This window comes from Oxyura jamaicensis, chromosome 9, assembly GCF_011077185.1.
Source record: "Oxyura jamaicensis isolate SHBP4307 breed ruddy duck chromosome 9, BPBGC_Ojam_1.0, whole genome shotgun sequence".
Taxonomy (NCBI): Eukaryota; Metazoa; Chordata; class Aves; order Anseriformes; family Anatidae; genus Oxyura; species Oxyura jamaicensis.
The window spans coordinates 3502709-3527387 of NC_048901.1; the positions used below are offsets into that span (position 1 = coordinate 3502709).

Here is a 24679-nt window from a genome sequence, read left to right on the forward strand (position 1 = left end):
ATGTATTCCATACCTGCCAGTGGCAGTTTTTTACAGCAGCTTGTTCTTGATTTGCCTAACAGTACTCACATGGAGCAACATACCTATTACTATACTTACTGTGATATGATAAAAATAAATGAAGACCTGTCTGGTTTACTCTAAGCTGTAGTTCAAATTCACGGCCATCTCTCATAAACTATTTGCAAAAACTTCGCAAGTGCTAGCTACTGGGAAATATTAACCCAAGTAATAATTGTCTGAGGAATATTAACTGCTTAGCAATTCTGCACAGGTGTAATGTTGAATAAGTTTTTACCATTTTATCTTGGATTCTATTTACTTTTATCAGGGTAGTCCTGGTTCTTATGGACCTGCAGGCTTTCCTGGAATAAAGGTAAGAAGACAAAGCACAAGCATCTCTCTGAACAGTAGCATCAGTAAGGTGTGATTTTTGATTGGTTTGTGCAGATGCAGAATTTCCTCATACTTGATAGCTTGATAGCCTTATGTCCTTGTGTTACCTATTGCCACAAAAGTTGTATGAACTGTGTCTTTGAATTTCTGCCACCCTCTGAAATTTGTCTGAAATTGGCTAATGGGATATGAAGTTGTAAGCAGAAGGGAAAGCAGTGGGGCATGCAGTTAGAAAAGGTACCCAGCATGGTACACTTGCCATGGTCACATTCTTTTTGTGATTTTGTTCTTTTTTTTATACTTCTGGCTCAAAAAAAACAGTAGTGGTTATGAACTTAGAACATGGATTAAAGAATAACAGATGTACATACATAGATCTGTCTCACCCTTTTTCCTCTCCTCCTGTTCATTTCTAAATCTAATGAAGGTAGTGATCATGCTATTCACAAATCACATCAATGTACAGGTATTTGTGCGTAGAGTTATGTTCCAGGTGACTTCTATCTGCAAAATTACTTTTTACTCTGTTTTTTCTTTTTTTAAACCACTGGTTACCTAAAGGGATGGATAAGTATATCATAAAAGATCATAAAAGGGATGGATAAGTATATCATAAAAGATCATAAAAGGCCAGGAGGAACAGATAAGCAGCTGTTTCCCATCCAATAATATTTTAAGAGGGTCATTCACCAGGCAGCAAGCCAGTTTCAGCTGTGTTAAACAGTCTGTTAAAGTCTTCTGGTATGTATTCCAAGTAATTCTGTGCCCCAGCTACGTTGAATCCACTGACTACTGTCTAAATAACCTGGAGAAATATTTTTTTTATTACTAATTTTTATGGAAGAGATTCTATGAAACATGTCATCTCTCATACAAACCCAGTGAATTTCTCTGAAAAAAACAACTGTGGATGCAATTATAAGGTGACAGTCTCATTGTATGACTGTCTCATTGTATTTTGTACAATTAATTATATTAATGTTGTAACAGATTTACCAAGTGGTATTTATGTGATCCTTTACAGGGAGAAACAGGAGCTGCTGGTTTCCCTGGACAACCTGGCTATCCAGGCATAAAGGTAAAAAAAAAAAAAAAAGAACTCAAGCACGCGCACACAGACACACACTCCCTTATATCAGTGCTAATGATTCTTCCCAAATGCACCTGTTTATCAGATCCTTGCCTTTTCTCCAGTCGTAATTGCTTTTAAGATTCACTGTTTTCATGACAGTCATGCTTACTTAGTGTGTGGGAGGGTGTGTGGGAGGGTGGAAATTCCACTTTGTATACCATAAGGATCAGTAAATTCCATTTGCTGATAGTTACCCTTACCTGTACCAGTATAGCAATCTAATCCATGAGCTGTACTCTGCAAGTTATTCATGGCTGAGTTGCATTCCCAAGAGTGGTGTGGATACTTCCTTTACCATAGGTAAAGGAACTGCTGTTTTAGGTAACCTGCTACTGTAGGTAATTTGGCCCAGGAACTAGTACAATAATTGTCATCAAAGGAGGTGGCAAAATTTGAGTCAGATGGGCTTGTTTGTGTGACTTACCAAAGTCTCTTTGCATGCATTCATCCTGTCCTCATAAATAGCTTTTTCAAGATGGTTACCAGAGTGGAAACTGCACTCCTTCACACTGGTTTTGTTTAAACATTTCTTACTTCTGCTCACATAGATGATGCTGGCATGTTATAACAGATGCTGCTTTCTATCAGCCTGGAAGTGTCAGTGTCATGTCTGGGTAGCTAAGAAGTAAAAGAGGAGAACATTCTTCTGAAAAGCATGGAAGAGATGCTTAATCCAATTCCAGAAGATCCAGATGCCAGTCTAGTGATATCTCACGTTAAAAATTCATGGAATTCTTTTCTGAAGGCTGCAGAAGGGAGATGATCAGTCATACTATGTTTTTCAAAAACCATCAAGACCTGACACTGTTGACCTTGGCTTGAAAATTCTTCAATTCTTTCTTATTTTACGCTACTGTTAAGCATACAAATCATTAAAGACTTGAGCCATAGCCATCTATTGCACAAAACTTTTTTAGTTTTATCATCATTACATTAATTTTTAAAATCTCAAAATATTTAAGCTTATCGGAGGAGGAAAAATGTTAGGTTTATTTTTTATTTTTTTTTATTTCCTGCTGCACAGAAGACTCTCCTATAATCATTAGGGAAGACAAGTTTACATTATTGATTAAAATAGAGAGTACACAGTTATGTTATTTCATTCAGCAAGATACAGTCAAAGGGAAAAGGCCAGTCAAAAGCTAAAGATTAAGGAGCCACCAATCAGTGGTAGCTCCAGTACTGTTTAAATATCATAGATGTAACAGATTTAAAAAGGGAAACCCCATAAAGAGGCATGAACTCCTTGTTTTTACTTGTATAAGGATAGGCATCCAGTTTGGCAGTCTCAGTTCTCCTTGTCTGTGTCCTAAAAGGCCCTGAACTCCAACCTGAGGAATGCTACATAACTATGCAGTTCCCAGATTCACATTCTTGTTTCCTCTGTTCCCATTTGCTGCAGAGAGCAGGGTTGATTCCTAATCTACACCAAAGCAAAAAGTCTAATACAATTTGCCACATAAAAGACTTCCCTAAAGTCCACTTCACTTGCAATTCTAAATACCAGAATCCAAGCTAATTTAGAAATCCTCCAAGCAAAAGTGATTTTCCTTGCTATTAATAGGCACTTTTATGTTTCCCTAACACAGATGTTTTCAATTTCTTATAAGAATTTTGAGTATCTCTTATCATTGATAATATCTGTCAAACTGAAATTTGTTTTCTTAATCCTCATCTGTTATCACAGAAGTATTTTCCAAATTCTCGTATAGAATTCGAAGGCAAATAATTACAACTTGGTTGCTAAATTGAAACATCTCATTTAGATGTGGTACTGAATTTACTGTAATTGACTCAACTTTAAAATACATGAAAGAAATCAGATGCAACAGTTGCAAGTTCTGAAAAGCCAAACAGATATATGTGATAGTTATATTATTAAGTCACAGTTATTCTGAAAGATCATTATTTTAAGTCTTGCCGAGGTGATATGAATAGGTCACGTCCCTGCATACCCCATCATTTTGGAATTTTTAGTTGCATGCCAGGGCATTGCATATTTGTATCTATCAGTAAAATCTACTGTTGGATTCTTACAGGGGGATCCTGGAGAAAAAGGGCCCCCAGGTCCTCCTGGAGCTGTTGGAACTCCATTGCTTCCCGTAAAAGGTTAAAGCTAGTTTTAACTACTCTTTCTGTTGTATGAAGTGTATACGACCTATTTTGCTAAGGTGTTTTTAGAAAGTGATCATTAGGAACAAGATACTAAAACATTATCCTCCTAGTGGCCATGTTCTGAGTTCGTGTCTCACTGATCTTACTGGAACTACATTAAACATACATGTTTCAGATTAAGCGTTCACTTGAAAAATCTTTATGCACACAGTCACAGCTAGATCTCCTAGACTATCCCTTGTTATTGGACCTAGGCGTATTTAGGAAACAGCTCTGAAAAATCAGCCTGTGCTGGGTAAAGGATGGTAAATAAAACAATCAGACTTCATATTGTAGTTTAGAAATTCTGTTTTCAGAATTGCCACAACACACAGATTTTAGATAGCAATTAAACCTCTCCTCTCATTGCACAGTGGGGATGAAATCCTGGTTCTTAAGTTTGTGGTAAGCTAATTCAGACAGGATTTCATCACTGAGGTCCACTGCTTTTAATAGCTGTGTTAATTCAAGTTCCAGGCTATTGGAATTCAATGGCAGTGTTTCATTGAGTACTGCGAACATAAAAAATGAAAGATTTCAGAATTTCATAAGCCATTATTTGCCCCTCTATTCCCTGAGCATGCTGTTTTTTTTTTTTTTTTTTTTTTTTTTTTTTTTTTTTTTTCCCCCCTGAAGAAATCTAATCTGGGCAGATAGAAATAAATCACTTTTTATCTAAAATTTCTTGAGCTAAATAGTACATTTGTGGTGGTGTGAGATGATCTGCTCAAACTTACCTTTAGATTTACTGGACAGACAAAGCATGTGTTCTGTGGTTGTACATCCAGAACCACCGAAGTATTTGGAAAGTGCTGATCTTGCTGTGCACATTACCTAATCTGCACACGTACTGAGGTCCTAGAGGTCCTAGAAGCATTCAGTTTACATCCCTTGTATAAAAAGGCACAGGTAAATCATGGTTGCCTGCCAAAAAAGATTGATCATCATACATTAATTCTACCTTAGTATTGCATTATCACTCATTAATTCAGTCCATAACTTTAATACTTTAGAATAGGCATTTCCAAGCATTGTTTGCCTGGCTATGTCTGAGAGCTGCAACTGTGTCTGTTGGTACCATCAATGAACACCTCTTGGTGTTTATTTCATATACGTTTACAGGAGGGAACATATCTACCCTCTCTTCCTTCCTCCCTCAACTTTCTGTCATCTTTTCTGTATCTATCTGGAACTTGTACTCCTAACAGAATACCTGTCAGTCTCACTGCCTTCCTACCAAAACCTCAGGCATTTGTTTCATATCCTATCTGCCTTATCCATATCTTTATTATCTAATTGGTGATAATGTGTAGAAGTTCTCACTTCTTACACAGCAGGAGGCAGTGGGGAGCAGCCAAGCATGCTGCCTTTAAGGGATTTGTTTTGGCATCTCACAGTTAGGGAACCTGTATTGTAGGAACATTTTAACAAAGAATTTCCCATAAATTGCATTTCTAGCGCAGCAAATGCTGATAGTAGCCTCATCAAAAATCAATTAAAATTGTTTCCCATTGGCTTCTGAGGCTTTCCAGCTCATGTGGCAAAAGATTTAAGCCCATGCTTAACTTTAATAACTCAAGTAATGTTTAGAGTTAATCATGTGCATGCTGTGTGAGTAGTTACTGAAATACTCTTACATTCTTAAGAGAAAATGTCCTTTTGCAGAGCTGTTTGACAACAGAATTAGTACCAATATTTTGCTTTTCCAGTTTAATGAAGCCCTTTATATCTGATTTAAATTTTATTTATCACTCAATAATAACAAAAAATAATTTATCATAGAAATATTGAAGATGTACTTTTAAAAATTTGGATAATTTCAGGTAGGATGATCCTGAAATGACCTTCTTGTGAGCACTGTCAGATACACATCAAATGTGCATTTATTTTAATTCCTACATGTATTTATTTTGGGCGAACACTTCTCTCAGTATTCTGAAATATATGCCACAAAGATACTGCTACTGAGTGACAAAGTTTTAAAACTGTGTCTGTGAAATGGGCAGGAATCCATAGAAAAGCAACCAAATCCTCCTACCTTAAAATTTGTCACACATTTAAAACTGGTTCATAAAGACAAAAAAAAGGGATGTCACTGTGTTTTACTTTTGTGTAGTTCCTGAATTAAAATTTCAGTTGCAGTCTAATTTAGATATAAACTGTCAATTGCATACGTTGTTCAATTCACATTTTTAAAATTCTGTGTAGGTCCACAAGGAGATCCTGGATTTCCAGGTCCTGCTGGCGATGTGGGGTCAGTTGGGCCATCTGGTCCTGCGGGCCCACTGGGGAGACCAGGAGATGATGGAGCAAGTAAGAGGTTTGGGGGATAAAACATGAACTATATACACCAGTAGGAGATAAGACAGCTAAAAGAAAATTCTTTGTTGTTGTTTCATGTAAAACACCAACAATAAGGATTAGGGCTCTGCAAACAGTTCACTAAAAATGCTAGCTCAGCACTTGCTAGTAGCCAAAAAGGAACTGAAATATTCCAAATAAACATTAGGAATTACTAGAAAAGGAACAGAAAACAAAGCAGAATGCTGCTATGCACTGTAAGTCCATGATATGTCTGTATCTGGAGTGCTGTGCTCAAAATTCTGTTCCCCATCTCAAAAAGATACCAAGAGGAGTGATGTGGTTGACTTTGCTCTGTATAAGAAACAACTACATTAATCGGGATGTCTGGAAATGAGATAATGGGGAGGAGAAGAGGCATTTGTATGCACAAAGCAGAAAGCACTTTTTTCCTGGGAATCCTGAAATGTCTGAAGACTTAGATTTAAATCTTTATTTTTACAGAAGCTCTTCTGCACGGCAGTTCTGAATGGTCTGTAGTTTTGTTCTTGGCACCTGGTATTAATCCTCACTCTGAAGTTGTTTGGGCCCTCTATCATTACTTTCTTTACAGGTCTGCCTGGGCTGCCAGGACTAAGTGGGGCACCAGGACCTCAAGGTTTTCATGGTGATCCTGGTTTGCCAGGAACAGGTGAAGCACTTCCAGGAAGACCTGGATATCCTGGACTGCCAGGACTACCAGGACAGCCAGGAAGGCAAGGGTTACCTGGACTACCTAGTACGTGCAACAGCAATTTATTCAGTGAAAATACCATTCTACACATTAAGGTTAGGGTTAGGATTAGGTTAGCAAACCCATTGCTTTTGTTGGTTCTACAAACAAAAAAGCAGGAATTGCCTTTTGACAGATGTATCAAATTTTACACGTGATGGAGAAAACGTGTTTCCCATTCACTGTCAATTACCAAGATACCAAGATTCTATTTTTTTTTTTTTTTCTGGCCGATTTAAACCCACAAAATAACATATGTGAGCAAAGTCCTTAAATACATATCACCTGAAGTTAAAAACATAGTGCACTGGTGAGGAAAACCAAATCAACATCCTTTAGAAAAGAAACGAGCTGTAAAATTCTACAGCAGAAAAATGAAGAAATAGTAGAAATGAAAAAACACTTGTGTCAACATCAACTCTAGCCAGGCTGACTCTTGTAGTATGATCTGTAAGCAACAACTTGTAAAGCATTTCTTAAGATCTCTAGATCACACGAGAATAACAAGGTAAGGGAGAGGAGAACGCATGACCTAAGCTTTAGAAAAAGTCAACCTGATTTATAGTGGCTGTACAATTTGTTTTTTCAAAGGTGTAATTTGTACTGACAGAGGGATCCCTGGGGAACCGGGAGCAAAAGGTCAGATAGGCCTTCCAGGAAGAAAAGGTGAAAAAGGAGAAAAAGGTAGGTATGTATGGCTGGATAGCAATAATTTGAATATGAGACCTTTGCCAGATCAGCACCTCAGACCTATATTTGCAAGCAGAAGTTTATGGTAGCTTGTAGGATCAGGACCATCAAAATGTGTAGTTAAATGTCTGTTCACACTGCAGCAGCTTCTAAATCAGCAGTCATATCGGTACAACACTTACTTAGCACTGTGAAAAAGTGCTGATATGCTTCACTCCTTTGCAGGCCATAATGAGATAAAATAGTTTGTGCACTACACATACAGAAAAGAAAAAGGGCAGTATGGTTTATGTATTGTGCAAGTGTTTCAATGTAATTTTAATACATTTACATAGGAAACCAAGGCCTCTGCTCATGCAGTGCTGGTCCTCCTGGTCCCCGTGGTATACAAGGACCTCCGGGTACTCAAGGAAAGAAAGGACAAATGGGTTACCCTGGAAGACACGGAGAAAAGGGTGATCCAGGCTTATCTGGTGCAATAGGATCACCAGGGCTCCCTGTGAGTAGTTTGTATAAGCTTCACTAAATAAGTAACTGGTCACTCACACAGGAGGCATTTTAGACGAGCGGTGGAAGAACTGACCTGGAAAATTACGTAAAAGTTTTGCTTATTACAGTCTTGTGGGGGGATGCACTTACTAGCTTTTGTCAGATTGCGGCAGTGGGAAGAGTTTTATGCTGGGGGACAGAATCCTGTGCTGTGTAGGTCGGGTTGTCAGGAGGCAGATTGTGTTTCTTAATCCTGTTTTGTCTTTGATTTGTTTTTACTTTTAGTTTCAAATACCCATTTTTTTTTTCTTGAAAACAATGCACAAATTGCTCCACTGAAGATGATTTTTCAGTTAGTTCCAATGAAAGTGTTTCCAACAAAATGTTATTGAGGCAAAGAATTGCATGGTGTCTTCAGACCATGATTTATTTTATGTCAACAACTGTCTCTCTCTGTTGTGTGTGTGTGTAGAAACCTTAGATTTTATTCTGGCATTTCAAGTCATTTTCTTTATTCCTTTTCTCTCTCTTTTTCTTTTTTCTTTTTTTTTTTTTTTAGCTATTTAATTGAAATGCTTAATTTATTTGATGAGGTGATCTGAACAAAATACAGTCTTCACTCCCACAGAGCCTAAAAGGCAGTGCTGCTACTTTAGTTTCGTTTATAAAGTAATACAGAACATGAAAGGGTAATCTCCCATTTTTAGTCACTACTCAGTCAAAGTTTGTTCTTCATATGGATCAGCTGCTATAGGCAATGCCTTGTCTCTTTATAACACATGTAATAGCAATGAAGCTGAAGTGGAATCAAGATTTTGCCCTTCATTTAATAATCCTTAGAAGGAAAAGTTACCATGAAAATAAAGCCTTTTCATTTGCTTGAATAGCTTCCTAGCAATATAATAATTTCAAGTTCCTCAAGAAAAGAAACTGAATTAACTTTTTGCTGGTAAAGATTTTGTGTACTAAATCATTCGACATCAGCATATAATGTTCATTTTTTCATTCTAGTATTAACAGATCTGACATGCAGCTTTTCATGGAAAAACATACAAGGTTTTTTAAATTTCCATCTAGGGTGCTGCATAGCAAAGTGATGCCAAGTAGAGATTTTTTTTAATAGTTTCTTGTGTGTGAGAGATCACTTTATTTGAAAATACATTTGGATACGCTTAGCTTTATTTATAGCAACTGCTTTTTTTTTGGGGGGGGAGGGGGAAGAGGGAGGGAGTTTGTTTTTTTTAGATGGCGGAACTCTTTTTCATACATTTAGAGGATTGGCTAAATAATAACCCAATTTTACAACCTTAGTGGCCTTTTACTTGTGTGAACTTCACAAGGTAAAACGTATTTACCCATATATCCTGTTGCACAATCAGACTCTCACAGCAAGGTGATACGCAATCCAGAGTGTTTGGAGAGCTGAGAGCACAAATCAGCATAAAAATGAAGAAAAGCATTTTTTCCATTCTCTGAACCTGGCAAGTAATAGACTCTTCTGACAACACCAAGTGCTAAACTAGATGCGGATGATATTTTATACTGTCAGCATCGTAGGCTTTCACTCAGCAAAAAAGCAGCACTTACCAACTGCCATGTTCAGTAGCAGGAGGGCAGCCTCATCTAGCAGTCACAACACTCCAGAGAGAGTTCCTTCTTCTGTAGCCTTGGTGAATCATGGGTCAAAATCTGCAATGGGAAGTTTATGAATTGTTAATTGTTTGCATCTTAATATTCTTGCATTTCCAGTCACAGCTGAATGAGGCCATGGACCCAATTCTTCCAGCATTACTTGGTTTCACACAGTTGCATCTGTTTGCATTTGGTGTCAGTCAGGCTGAAAATGTCAGGTGCCAATCACACAACTCTTTAGAGATATCACAAGAGATAAAACAGTGAGTTTTTTGCTTTGTTGGTTTACCTTAATTAGCCTGGTTTGGGAAACAATGCAAGAGCCAGAGACAGCCAACTAATTTCCCCCTCAATTCCCATATTGCTTCTTTTCTGGAGATCAATTGACTTTTTTTTTTTTTTTGGTGTTGTCAATGGTAAGGGGGCACCTGGTTCTGCTGGACAACATGGTGAAAAAGGAGAAAAGGGTGACCTAGGAAGAGTTAGAATAAAAGGTAAATACATGTTTTATCCTTTATCCTTTTTGTTTCCTACACAGTGCCTCATAGAGTGTGAGACAGACACATTCATCTGCTCTTTAAGCCATTAATTTAGCAAGTTACTGAAACCTAGAGGTCACATATAACCAAGACTGCTTGCTTGATACAATCTCTCATTTTCTTCTTGCTCAACACAAGGTCAACACCATTTTTTGTGCTTTTTACTTAATAGTAGAGCCATAAACTCGTTTTAACAGATTGATATTAATGCTAACAAATGACACTGTATCATTTGATGGATAATCAGGGTTTTACAGAGGTCTGTGTAGCAAAGACTAAACAGAATACAATTACTGTGAAAGTATGAAGAAATATTATCATACAAAAGGCACCTCCTGAAGTGTCATATGTCAGTATCCCAGCTGTTATTTCCACTTAAACAACCAAAATTCTTGGGAAAAACTCACAGTCTCAGTGGCTGTTCGAATTCCTACTCCTCTTTCTGAAAAATTACTTTTGACCAGGCATTGAAAAGAAACAATAGGCCACCAGTTGCACAACTGAAATTCTTGTAACTAAATAGATCAAAAACTCTCCACAGTTATGGTTATAATTTGCAAAACCAAAAGAGAAAGAGCCCAACAAATTACAGTAATCTGATGGGAAAGCTTAGTTACCAATGCTACATTAATTATTCAGACAAAAAAAAGGCCATCTTATTGTTTGTGAAAAGTTAGTTTAGCTTTGGATGCCTGTGTTTATTTACAGACATTGGAGAAGGGCAAAACATTTGCTGTTTATTTATAAAGAATTTCTTGACACAGCAAAATGAATTTTGGGGTTAGAATCGTACTATTGTCCTTTATGCAAAAATTACATTTTAATAAGTATCAGTCCAAGAGAAATCTGGAGGGAAAAGTAAGAAAAAAAATCAAACAAAACCTTTTGGGAATATTTGTGCATACTGATTTCACTGAAATTAAGGATAAAACTCTGACTGATTTCAATAGCACAACGTTTTCGCTCTGCATATAACATCAACAGAAGCCACATTCTTCCAGTGCCTGTAGACACATCTTTTACAGATGCAGAGTTGTTCCATGAGGTGTCCAACTACATACTGCCTTCCTAAGCCTAAATTACCTCATTAAGGAAACCAGAATTCAAGAACTGAAAATTGCCATACAGATCCAGATACAATGAATGGTTACCTAAGCAGATAATAAATAAGAAAACATGCTGTAAAAATTACACCTTTTTAATTGTTTTAAGGAATAAAAGGTGAAAGAGGTCCTACTGGGGCTCCAGGATTTCCAGGCCAAAGAGGTAATGATGGCAGAGATGGGGATTTAGGATTGCCTGGGGAGAAAGGAGCTGAGGTACGTTTGACTTTTTCAGTAGTTTTTTTTATATCAGTTAATATAGTGTCTTAAGAAAGGCTAGCTCTTAATGAAAACTATCATTGTATTTCAAATTTGTAGCAGGTTAATCAGTTTTAACATTTTCTGTTAGCCTAGATCAAAAATCATAGTATCCATTGAAAAAAGGATTTTCTTAGAAATACTACTGTTCATTTTGTTATTTCTAGACATAACTTCTGCATATACTGTGTCAATATTATGGGATCAGGAAGAAACAAAATCTGCCCTCTGTTCCTATTGCCTTTGAATATTTAAAATTAATAATGTCACCCATATAGTTGCACGAAGAACAGTGGTTTCTCCAGATAATTTTCGAACGTGGCTTTTGATAATCAAAGAGAGGAAAGGAATTGGGTCATGCTATTTCTTATTAACAGCTTATTTCTTTTAGGGTGATTCTGGAATAGCAGTGCCAGGTGATAAAGGACTCCATGGAGTCCCAGGACTCCCTGGAGTAAAAGGACCAATGGGATTGCCGGGTTTGGGGATTCCTGGCCCTCCTGGAGTCAGAGGTACCCCTGGAGACTTTGGTGATACTGGTAGCATTGGGCCGCCTGGTCTGAAGGGTCAGAAAGGTAACTTTGAATATTTACTTTTAAAGGCAAATACTGAAAAACATGTTCGATAGCATCCATTACAGCTTCATGTGTATTCTCTACGGTGTTACTCATTTATAGTAAAAATCAGTTTTGGCAAGCTCAGTGGTCCCATGAAGCATGGCCACCGAAAGGTACAAAACTGTCAGCATTTAGCAGTGCACACCGGTGACTATATGAATCTCAAGGGGCCTCGAACCTGCAGCGTGTTACTTGCACACTACCAGAGGAATAAATTGCTGGAGTGAAGACTACTGTGTATCAGGATTTGCAGGGCAATGCTTTTTTGCTGAAGGAGCAGGAAAAGACAACTAATATTTAAGGCATGGTATTTTGTTTGTTTGTTTACAAAAATTCCCTACCAAAGAAAAAAATGTTCACTGATTGTCAATGTAAATAAATCAGAAATGTACATAGAGCTGAGATGAAAACATCATTTCTCTTTCTTATAACAGACTCTATTGTAAAGACAAATTTCCGCCAACACAGACACAGAAAATCTTTGTCTTTACAGAATACAACTGTATTACATCAACTTGAGTCATTACCAATATTCTGTACAAAATAAGTGGCAAGAGAAATACATTTTAAGATTCTCATCAAACCTTAAATAATGTGGAAATAACTATAGATAGAAACAGACCTTTCTCTTTACGCATCTGGCTGGTTATTTCCACAGAAATATTATAGTAAATGTTCAGACTACTTATTCTAAAATCAAATAGACCTATTTCTTTGTCCCTCTTGCTTCAGGTGAGACTGTCTGTATTGTATCACCATCCCCTGGAAACCCAGGTCCCCCAGGTTTTAAAGGTGTTCAAGGTATGTTTACAAATCAGGGAATTTTTGTTTTTAATCAAAACAGAGTTTTTAATTGCTAATTTAAAAAAATAAAAAACTATCCTAAAAAGATACACTAAGTATTCTAGTTTTTCAACAGATAGATGTCTCAAAATGTAAAACTGCAAATGCGCAGGAATTTAATGATCTTTTACAACCAAGAGCTAGACAGCTGCAATTTGCGTGATCAAAAGGTGTGCAGGCTGCTTCTGTAGAAATGGCTAAATGACGGTAGCTTCATTTCTGAATTTCTGTCCTGCTTCAGTTAAAAGATATGTTAAATGGGCAGTTGGCTAAACTCAGATAGGACCTTGAACATCTGGATAAGGGGAAAAAAAGGTGTGCCTGGCAAAAGATATGCTGCAAGTCTGTAATTTCTAAGATAATATTGTTCACGGCAAGTTGCAAGTGAGCCCTAAAATCTCAATACTTACGACTTCCCTTGTTCAACTTAACTTAAATTCAAAGAACTCATCCAGGAACTGTCCAGATATTGCTTTGATCACCTCTGAAAGCTGTGAAATACCACAGAAAGTCATGATCAGAACAAATGGATTTTCACGTTATTCCTTTAATGTGGTATTACACAGCTCCCCAATATCTGGATTGTAACTGGTAGCTAAATTCTATACAGACGTGAGAGAACAGAGATTAGTGTATTGAGTTCAACTGCGTGATTCCAGGAGAAGCAGATAGCACAGAAGAATGTGATTTGACAACTGTAATTTTGTCAAATTACTAGGTTACTAATTCTGCAGATTTGTAAATTTACAAATTACTAAGTTACTAATATTTAACAAATTACTAGTAGTTTGTCACTAACTAGGTTGCTGTCCTCTAACATTAAAGTGTTACAGATTTTTTTTTTTTCTAATTTACTCTGGTGATTTGCAGTCTGCTGTTCATGGATTAGGGTACAACTCCATTTAGAAAAAACAGCAGCCATAGATTTGGTTGTGACTTGGGTGTTGGATCTTGCCTAAAATGTTAGAAGTGTATGATTCTACTTGTCTTCAAAGCACATGAATCTGCATGGAATAAAGATGAAACATTGTTTCCTTCGGTCACAAATTTTAGAGCTCTATGGAGTTTTGACTTCTTTTCTTTCTGTTTCCAGGACCAAAGGGTTTAAAAGGACTCCCTGGTCGTCCAGGACCAAATGGCTTTGATGGACAAAAAGGCCAGCGAGGCAGACCAGGAGCAGGAATCCCTGGGCCAGAAGGTGAATTTGCTTTTCTCAGACCAGGGGACATGCTGGTCAAGCTGTAATGCATATATACAGGGCAAAGTAGATACTGTGGCGGAATAGAAATATATTTCAACCAAACCTAATAGAAGAGGAACCTTTACCAGCATCTGTCCTTTCTTCTAGCAGGTACTGCAGTGACCTGAAGTTCATTGTACAGGGAGGAAATAAATCTGATGTTATAAATTTTCACAGAAAACTGAGAATAACTAATATAATTTTAGTAAAGGAATTGAACTTAACAAGAATGACAATACACAAGATAGATGCTGCCCTAGAGAGAATCACTGCCCCTTCCCACAGGAATAATTATCCCCTTCTTTTCCCATGTATCATTAGCTGTAAATGAAAAGTCTGAAATTTTCTGTATAATATTTTTCTTTGCAAACCGATAATGTAATTCTGGTTAAATTTGCATTATAATAGTCCACAGTTTTGGAAAAAAAAACTTCTGATATCATACCAACAGGCTTCCGAGGCAAAGCTGGTGATCCTGGTGAGGAAGGTGAAAGAGGATCTACCATTAATGGTAAAAATGGCGCTCCAGGTCCACCTGGCATAGATGGTCAGAAAGGTGTTCCAGGTGATACTACATATGGTCCTCCAGGAATCCCAGGCAATAGGGGACTGCCAGGACCACCTGGTGCACAAGGACCAAGGGGTGATCCAGGCATTCCTGGGCTTCAAGGTACGAAAGTTTTTATGAAGCATTTCTGCGTAGTCAAAGGAGAAAGTCTGAGTGAGGTTAGTGCTGATAGCAATAAAACCTATTCTTTCTACATCTTGGCTGCATAATGGTGACTATGTAGGGTACTCCATATTTTTACATTTACATTGTCACAGTTCAGGTTGATCAGCCACCGAGGAGATCTGAACTGCAGGAGGAGGAAGATGCCTTTTCCCCAGTCTGTGCAGTAACAGCACAGCTTCCTGTTGTTACTGCTGTTACTTTCTGCCTACAGGCCATCATCTGTGCTTAGGGTCTCTTGATCTGTTCTATAGATGCAAAGATAGTCCCTGCCTCAAATTGCTTACTCAGATCTGAAAAGATGGGCTAAAGATGGGAGAACACTCTGGGAAAGAGAGGTGAAATTCTTTGCCCAGAATTATACAATATAATCCGGAACAATATTATATGTATGTATATAATATAATATTATGCAATATAAGCCCTCCTCACCTGTAGGTGAGAGCTGTATAATAGTTCTTTAAAGAAGGAAGCTCTCCACAACAGCCAATTCTCAATTACAGAAAAGATCCGTTTTCACAAAGTATGTAAAAGTTGTAGGATAAGTGAGATATTCCAATTACTGAACATGTCATTTCAAAATGGAAGTTCGGAATTCTGAGTGATAGTGAGAAGTTTAAGGGGAAGATTTTACAATTTTGTTTTGTTTTGTTTGTTTCCAGGGCAGCCTGGTACCCCAGGATTTCCAGGTGCTAAAGGTTTTAGAGGCCCAGAAGGTGATATAGGAGCACCAGGCTGTCCAGGCTTCCCTGGTCCACTGTGTGACACGGGATTACCAGGGCCACCAGGACTCAGAGGTGTCATAGGCCTGCCAGGCCCTCAAGGTCCGTAGCTTTCGTGAGGTTTCCTCACAGGTCTAAGCTTTGCACGTCTTTTCTAGCAGATTTAACCATGTGGTTTTTGTGGCTAGTATGACAAATACTTCCATGGGGGCTGCTCATTAGTGGAGGGGTATTTTGTACATTTCCTATAACTTGGGGAATGAATAATGTATTTAACTCAGATTTCTCCCAACTCTTCATCCCTTCCCACAGATACTGATTCTTAACTGATGAAATCATAATGTGTTTACTGTAAAGTAATAAAGAAAAGAGTTAACTACCTTATATATACTCTGTCGTCCTGTGTAACTTAATTGAACTCCTGGCATTGTTGTGATAATTTTATCTTCCTTATTCTTAAGTTGAAGTGTTACTTAAGGAGAGCTAGTAGACATGTATATTAAAAGTACCTAGCAATGAAAAGTTGGGATTTTTCACAGGGAACTTCTACTGAAATGTCTCCGACTAAAGAAATATAAGAAAACAAAATATTCCAAATGAAAATCTAGCCAGAGGCAGGACTTCAGCATGGTGGCAAAGTTTCCAAGTCATTTTGCTATATTTGATGATATTTATCACTTTCTACCTTTTAGATACAATTGCTGAATCCTTTCCCTAAGTTTACATACATAGAGTAAAAACTGTTTTTTTTCAGGCTTACCAGGCTTTAAAGGTCAGAAGGGAGATAGGGGCCTTGCTGGGCCACCTGGAATCAAAGGTTTCAAAGGCTCTCCTGGCTCACGGGGCCCTCCAGGTCCTCCAGGCTACCGAGGACTTCCAGGACTTCCAGGTAATAACGGACCACCTGGCTTCCCAGGACAAACAGGTATGTTAAACATCCCGCAAAACATCTTGTCTGCAACATCTCTTGTACAGGGAGCTATTTGTACTGTTTTTAAAGCTAGGAAATACTTTGCACCCTCCTCCCTTTCCAGCTTCTAGAGTAAGATCCTACAGCAAGGCAGAGTCAGGAACAATAGAATCCTTTGTTATTTCTCTTATAATAAAAACGAATTGAAAGAGTTCGATACACCTTGATGCATGCTGGTGCACTGGCTGTTTTACAACACTGACAGCTTTCAGTGTATTATTTCCTAACTATTTGTAATAGTTTGTTGTTCTAAGAACAAGATAACTTTTTATTACCTGCAGGCTGTCTCCTTTACTGATGCAGTCTGTGGTTGTATCGAGAATGTATGCTGATGAGTAAATGGAGAAATAGATTCACATCATATCTAGTACTTCTGAAAATGTGAGAAATTGTGCCACAAAACTCAAAAAAGTAATTAGGTATGAAAATAACATTGGAAATGAACATTTACATTCATTTTAGATCATATGGCCTTTACCATTCACAGGAAAATGGCTGGTCCAAAAGTTGAGGTGCACTGAGGCTGGGTATAGATTACAGGGTCTGCTTAGATTTAAACTAAGGCTAAATGTCGCTGAAAATTAAAAGGAAAAAAAATAAACTAAAATTTCCATCTTGCAGCATCAATTATCTTGAGAGCTAGCTGCTTTAGTAATAAGAATAGCATTAATCTCTGGGGGGGAGGTACAGGAGGAAGACATGTTTGCTTCAAGGCAATCTGGATTTCAAGACAAGTTTGATCTTGGCATGAAGCCATGCTCCAAGTATTGGCTCTCTAGCTGTGGTGGTTTCCTTACAAGTCCTTGTAAACCTCCTACCTTTTGCTTTATACTCTTCTTTAGAATATGACAGCAACAGCATAGCAGACTGAATGTGTCAATAAAGCATTTAATATTACCAGGAAGCAAAGGGATTCAAGGACCCCAGGGATTCCTAGGACTCCCAGGAACACAAGGCCCAATGGGAATCTCTGGTGTTAAAGGTGAAGAAGGAAAAATGGGTCCACCTGGGCCTAGTGGAGAATGTGGGGAGATGGGAATGAAAGGTTTGTAAAAATCTGCTTCACTTTGTACTTTCATTTATTTCTTTGATTAGTTTTGTTAAGACTATGTTTGGTATAGATTTACATTTTCTGCTTGGTATAAGCATATATTCACTTGTTTTCAGAGATACTAAATCCAGCTCTTGTCCTTCATGAATACATAATGAAAACTAAAGAAAAATTAATGGCCTAGAGATCAATGGATACATTTACCACTGCAAATCAAAACATACATAAGAATCACTCATTCAAACAAACCCTGAATTTTGTCCTGTACGTATGAGAAACCAGATTTTTAAAGTTTTCTGTCATATTGTCTGTGTTCAATCTATCTAAAACATACAAGAAGTCATCTTTTTGAATATTAATATCGGAAAGAATAACCATTTCCAAGGTGTATTCAGTCACAGACAATACAGTCTAGAGTAGAAAGTAAAATTGCTATCTTCCTTATTCCAGACAAACAGGAAATAATTCTGATTTATTATCAGCTGGGTTACTCCTGAATTAACTAAAAAGCAAGCAAAAGAAAATGAATTTTGCTAGCAGCGAGTCTTCTCAAACAACTGGGATCTGCATTAGTATTTGAAGGCTTCCTCTGGTAGAAAAGTCCTCAGTAAAAATTAATTGTCAGGATGTGTCATTTATAAGGATTTACTTACATTCCATATGTTTGGTTCAAAGGTGAAAGAGGACCTCCAGGAGACAGTGGCTCCATTAACATTCGGCTTGAGAAAGGACAAAAGGGAGAGCCAGGCCTTCCTGGTGAGAATGGATTTAGAGGTGAAAGAGGTAAGTTCATAAAATAAAGCTGTGCACACACACATTCATCTGATTTCATAATAAATGGTGTGTGTTTTTCACAGGGTTGGATTGATAGTTGCAGTAATATTGAGCTACCTTACTGCGTTTATAGATTAAGGTAGCAAACGAGTTTCTTTGAGCAATGACTAAGGCAATACACAAAGTGTGAAAGCATAGCCATATTCAAGATAAGCATCAAATAATTGTTTGACCATATTGGTCATTATCTTGTTCTGCAATTAACTTCAGGTGAAAAAGGCAATATTGGTTTCAGAGGTGCCCCAGGATTTCCAGGGAAGAATGGTGTCCCAGGACTGCCAGGTGACCATGGTGACACTGGACTGATGGGGTTTCCAGGATCACGGGGTTTCCCAGGACCAAAGGGCTTTAAAGGAATTACAGGGTTCCAAGGACAACCAGGTGACCAGGTAAATTGAAAGTGACAGTGCCCCAGAATTTACAGTTACATCTTTACCAACTCCAAGAAATACAATGGATGCCTATATTGTACTTAACCCATAGATGCTCCTCCTGAGAGGAGACTATCGATGCTTTGATTACACTTTAGCAGAAGCTATAGTCAGGGTCAACAAAGGGCCTCTCCCTGAGCAGCATGCTGTGATTTTGTTACACTGCCACTTGGTAGAAGTTCAGGCTATGCTTCACTAATTAGAACAACACGAGGCTCTTGAAGGGCAACTTTCTGCGGCACTTGAAGGGCAAGCAGGCGATCAGGCCCAGTCAGCATGGGTTTATGGAAGGCAGGTCCTGCTTGACGAACCTGATCTCCTTCTATGACAAAGTGTCGCGCTGGGTGGACGAGGGAAAGGCTGTGGATGTGGTCTACCTTGACTTCAGCAAGGCTTTTGACACGGTCTCCCACAGCATTCTCCTCAAGAAACTGGCTGCTCTTGGCTTGGACTGGCACACGCTTCGTTGGGTTAGAAACTGGCTGGATAGCCGGGCCCAAAGAGTTGTGGTAAATGGAGTCAAATCCAGTTGGAGGCCAGTCACTAGTGGCGTCCCCCAGGGCTCGGTGCTGGGGCCGGTCCTCTTTAACATCTTCATCAATGATCTGGACGAGGGCATTGAGTGCACCCTCAGTAAGTTTGCAGATGACACCAAGTTAGGTGCGTGTGTCGATCTGCTCGAGGGTAGGAGGGCTCTGCAGGAGGATCTGGATAGGCTGCACCGATGGGCTGAGGTCAACTGCATGAAGTTTAACAAGGCCAAGTGCCGGGTCCTGCACCTGGGGCGTAATAACCCCAAGCAGAGCTACAGGCTGGGAGATGAGTGGTTGGAGAGCTGCCAGGTGGAGAAGGACCTGGGAGTGATAGTGGACAGTCGGCTGAATATGAGCCAGCAGTGTGCTCAGGTGGCCAAGAAGGCCAACGGCATCCTGGCTTGTATCAGAAATAGTGTGACCAGCAGGGCTAGGGAGGTGATCGTCCCCCTGTACTCGGCTCTGGTGAGGCCGCACCTCGAGTACTGTGTTCAGTTTTGGGCCCCTCGCTACAAGAAGGACATGGAGGTGCTTGAGCGGGTCCAAAGAAGGGCGACGAAGCTGGTGAGGGGCCTGGAGAACAAGTCCTACGAGGAGCGGCTGAAGGAGCTGGGCTTATTCAGCCTGGAGAAGAGGAGGCTCAGGGGCGACCTTATCGCTCTCTACAGATACCTTAAAGGAGGCTGTAGAGAGGTGGGGGTTGGCCTGTTCTCCCACGTGCCTGGTGACAGGACGAGGGGGAATGGGCTAAAGTTGCGCCAGGGGAGTTTTAGGTCAGATGTTAGGAAGAGCTTCTTTACTGAAAGGGTTGTGAGGCATTGGAACAGGCTGCCCAGGGAGGTGGTGGAGTCACCATCCCTGGAAGTCTTCAAAAGACGTTTAGATGTAGAGCTTAGGGATATGGTTTAGTGGGGACTGTTAGTGTTAGGTTAGAGGTTGGACTCGATGATCTTGAGGTCTCTTCCAACCTAGAAATTCTGTGATTCTGTGATTCTGTGATTCTGTGAGGCTGAAGTTAATATGGCTGCTTCTTCATACCATCCTATGAGGAACTGCCAAACCAACAGACAAAAAAAAAAACAAACAGACGTGTGCCCATACAGACAGCTTGCACCAAACAGAACCCAGAGAAGCCATATTGCTCAAGAACAAATACAGAAAAACACGTCCTGTATGGATATGAGGTTACATTCTTCACTAGCTTGTGCATTAGGTAGATAGGCAATGAGATTACATGAACCAAATCACAGTTCTTTTTTGGTGCAGGGACATATCTTTGCTTAGCTTGTTCTGTGTCATATTTCTTTGAAGAAAGAATCTGTTTTGCTGATCATAGGTCATTATTTAAAAGGAAAATAGAGAAATCTTTACATTTTTACTGTAATGTCACAACATATTTCTCATTAATGTTTAGAGTAAAATTGGGGTAAAACTCAGTAATATTTGGTACACTGTTGTGGTACCTTTTAAATCAAATAACTCAAACCATCTGTGAGGAATTCAAGATGTTCATGCCAAGTGTTAGCATAAACACATTCAAAATTATTAGCAATTCTAATATAGAGTTTATTGGAAGTATTAATGGTCAGTGTTTGATGTAGCAAAGACAAAATGCTTTTCTGTTGAGCTAAAGATACAGTTTTGCTATTCGTATTGATTTCTGGTCTGTTTACTAGCATATGAGAACCAAATGTTCTTACAGATCATTCTTATTATGAATATCATAAATCAGTTTGTTGTTTTTTTTGCTGTTTATCAGGGTGATGCTGGCTTACCAGGAATGCCTGGAAACCCAGGATTGACTGGCCCAAAAGGATCTAAAGGTAATGAGTTCATATAAACATGCTTTTGTAAAGAGCCATAGTGTTATGTTACATCTGCTTTCATATATGGAGAGTACTCACTAGACATTAGAAAACAGGGCAGAAGTGAACATAATTCAAACATGAATAACATACAAACAAGTCTGACATACCTGAAGGCAAAATTTGCATTTTAATACATTTCTTCGTTAACAGCTTGGTTCTTATAACATAGTTTTTTTTAATTTAGAAGATAAATTTGTGTCAGATTTAATGGCATTTCAAAGCTCCAAAAAACAAGTACAAACTAATGTATCTGTAAAACTAGTTAAACAAAAAGAGAGAAAATACAATTATTTATGGTATTAGGCAGATAGGTAGTTTTAAAAATAATACAGCAGGATTTATAGTTACTTTTAATCACTTCTTTTCCAGCAATTAAGGCTATGATTGTTAATTCCTGTAACTTCTGAAAGTAACAAAAATCAGGCATAGGTTGTACCCATGTAAGCAAAGTTATTCTGTTCACAAGATAAACTTCTGTATCTGTATTTTTTGCATAGGTAGAGATTACCCTGACAAATTTCTAATACTTAGATTTTTTAAAATATTTCAGCAAAATGCAAATGGTGTCATCCATGATATTGCAAATTTCCCTGTAGCGTGGTTTCATTACTAATAAATAACATAATAAAATCACTGCCAGGAAAAAAAATTGTCAAGGGGACGGGATAAGCTCTTTTTCACAGCTACAGTTTCCATGTCTTCAAATATTCAACACCTTCTCAGCCAGGGAATATATTCCTCATTCCCCACCCCCCCCCCCGCCCCCCCCCCCCAAAAAAAAAAAAAAAAGCAAAGAACAACAGTCTGTACAGAGAATGTAAGACAAAATCACTTGAAATTATTGACTCTCTGATTAACAGGAGTTTCAGGGCAAACAGAAGTAGTTGTGCTGGCTTAAAGGCCCCAGCTAATCCCTAAAAGGTCTTTACTGAGTAACTGGACTTATGCTGTACTGATTGTGCAAATCCTAACAAACCTATGTAAGGAGCTCTTTGTGTTTAATAAAGTATCATAGGGAATTTATGCAATATCTTTCATATTCAGTATATGCTGTCAGTATTGGAAAAATCCCCCCCTTTTTTTTTCTCCATAGTGGGAAATTTACATGAATATTGACTGGAATCATATTAAATATGAGCTGAGTTAGTACTTCATGATAGGATGAGCTGTCTGCTAATTTCCATGTGCCAAAGCATTTTTGTGTTCTCTCATTCCCTTTTATAGTTTTTATGTCTATGACTAAATTATCAGATCTTACAAAACTGTCCAGCTTCATATTCATGGATGAAAATAATACTTGTATCAAATGAAAATCACTGTACCCTAACAGGCAAGAGAGGTGACCCAACTCTTCTGCTTGGTATACGTGGTCAAAAAGGGCCTCTCGGAGACCCAGGATTAACAGGTAATTCCGTCTGATTAAAGAAAATTTGGATTTAAGGAATTTTCTGTAAGCTTTGTTAGTGGAGAGGGAGCTCTGTTTTCTGTACGCATTGAGTTGTATTTTGCACTGTTAAAATCCTGGGATTGGAGCGGCATCAGAATGTGCAATATGGCTAGCACAAACGTAAGAGATACAGACTGGTATTGTCTTGTACAGCACTGGAGAACACCCCAAGAGCTCCCAGAATACCTGTCTTGTCTATCTCTTGCTAGCCATTTCTGCTCTTTCAGATATCATCAGAGATATCACTGTAATTCATTGCTAATAAATAGATGCAAGGATCTGCACTATTTGAAAAAAAAAAAAAAAAAAAAAAACTTCTCTACTACAGAAAAATCTTACTGAACTTTTATATTTATATATATTGTTAAAGGATTCTGTGGGTTACCTGGAGAGAAGGGTTCACCAGGTATCCAAGGACAACCTGGAAGACCAGGATCCAAGGGCGAGTCTGGATACCCAGGAATACCTGGATTTCCAGGTAATGCCAAAGTTTTAAAATTAGTGTGATCTAAGAGCTCAAAAGGGAGGAAAATGTAGCTGAGGAGGCACCTCTGTTGAGAAGGCTATAGAAAGGAGAGGTTGTATGAAGGCTTGTACTGAAAGCTATTTCAGTATCTGTAGCCAGCAGCAGTAGAGCTAGCTCAGAGCCTGACAGCAAGATACATCAGTTCTTCAGACAGTCCCATATGCTTTCAGGTACCTCTGAATATCTGAATAATGTAGTGTGCTAAATTGTGTAGGGAAAAAAAAATCAACTGTTCAATGGATGTGCATAGTCAAGGATATTTTTTTTCCTCCATTTTCAGGAGCTCCAGGTCCTCCAGGATTGCCAGGAGAACCTGGAGAAAAAGGGAAACAAGGAATTTTGGGACCTCCAGGATTGCAAGGATTAGCTGGATCTCAGGGCAGGAAAGGTAAACAACATACAGTACAGTTCTACTGGTAATGTGACATCACCATATATTAATACCCATTTAGCACTGAAAATGGAAAAGGTCTAAAAAGCGAGCATGATTTTGATTCTGTATTCACTTAACTACTAAAAAGAATTAAGCCAGTTATCAGCACCTTTGAGAAATAACAAATTGTACCTCACAAAATTGGACTATGATCTCAAATGAGTCAAGAAGAAGAAAGAAACAGCTTCTGGCTCTCCTAATGTAACTGATAGCAGAATTTAAGGAAAGGAGAAGGAGTTTGTGTTAATTCAGACGTTTCACTTGGACTTCAGTTACGCTGTGTTCTATCTTTTCGCCATAGAGTGCCACTGTTCCTCTACAAAAACAGCAGAATGCTGTGGACAGTTTCATCCACAGCAAATTGTGATCATAAGATAACTTGTTTTGATTTTCTAATAAATAAATAAAAATTGGTGGATTTTATGTAGGAATATTTCCCCAAAATCCTAAATTACAGTTTTCATAATGATTGTTACACTTGGATTGAACAGCAGTTCATCTGTACAGTTGTTTTCATTGGAAGCCAGTATGTCATTCTGAGTATAGTATAAGTTAATACTGAAATCGTAAGTTATAATAATGAAAGTTATAATAAAGATAATCAACTTTGAAATTTGTATGCCCTCTCTGCAATAGTGAGCTTCATAACCAGTTCCTGGGCAAGAAGAATATTAATGATGGATATACAGATACCATAGTAAAGTAATAAATGTGACCACGAAAAATGGCTAGGGAGGACAACAGATTCACTTCAAATTCAGACTAAGGATAAATTGAGAAGGTTTCTTAAAAACTACTGAAAATTTAAATGAAAAATGGAAGTTTCAGATTACTTGCAGAAAGTAAAGGGTGCTGCTTTAAACTGTTGTGACAGACTTCTTGCTGGTGCATAATTTGCAAGAGAACATTTCATTGTTGCAAACAGTATTTTCTGTAACAAAGGCAGAAATCTGCAATAACAGGGATGT

General features: G+C 38.3%; 1 protein-coding gene across 1 annotated transcript in view; it reads left to right on the forward strand.

The window, feature by feature from the left end:
* The window catches only part of COL4A4 (collagen type IV alpha 4 chain), a 66711-nt gene that overhangs the window by 28023 nt on the left and 14009 nt on the right, over positions 1-24679 (forward strand). Inside the window, exons 16-37 of the mRNA XM_035334687.1 lie at positions 332-376; positions 1421-1474; positions 3568-3637; positions 5891-5995; positions 6597-6761; positions 7347-7439; positions 7781-7944; positions 9988-10060; positions 11318-11424; positions 11858-12041; positions 12816-12884; positions 14020-14124; positions 14618-14836; positions 15559-15720; positions 16373-16543; positions 17490-17633; positions 18315-18422; positions 18684-18862; positions 21197-21260; positions 22636-22710; positions 23123-23230; positions 23559-23666. Coding sequence (XP_035190578.1) covers positions 332-376; positions 1421-1474; positions 3568-3637; positions 5891-5995; positions 6597-6761; positions 7347-7439; positions 7781-7944; positions 9988-10060; positions 11318-11424; positions 11858-12041; positions 12816-12884; positions 14020-14124; positions 14618-14836; positions 15559-15720; positions 16373-16543; positions 17490-17633; positions 18315-18422; positions 18684-18862; positions 21197-21260; positions 22636-22710; positions 23123-23230; positions 23559-23666 — 2572 coding nt within the window. The remainder of the gene's footprint in view (positions 1-331; positions 377-1420; positions 1475-3567; positions 3638-5890; positions 5996-6596; positions 6762-7346; positions 7440-7780; positions 7945-9987; positions 10061-11317; positions 11425-11857; positions 12042-12815; positions 12885-14019; positions 14125-14617; positions 14837-15558; positions 15721-16372; positions 16544-17489; positions 17634-18314; positions 18423-18683; positions 18863-21196; positions 21261-22635; positions 22711-23122; positions 23231-23558; positions 23667-24679) is intronic.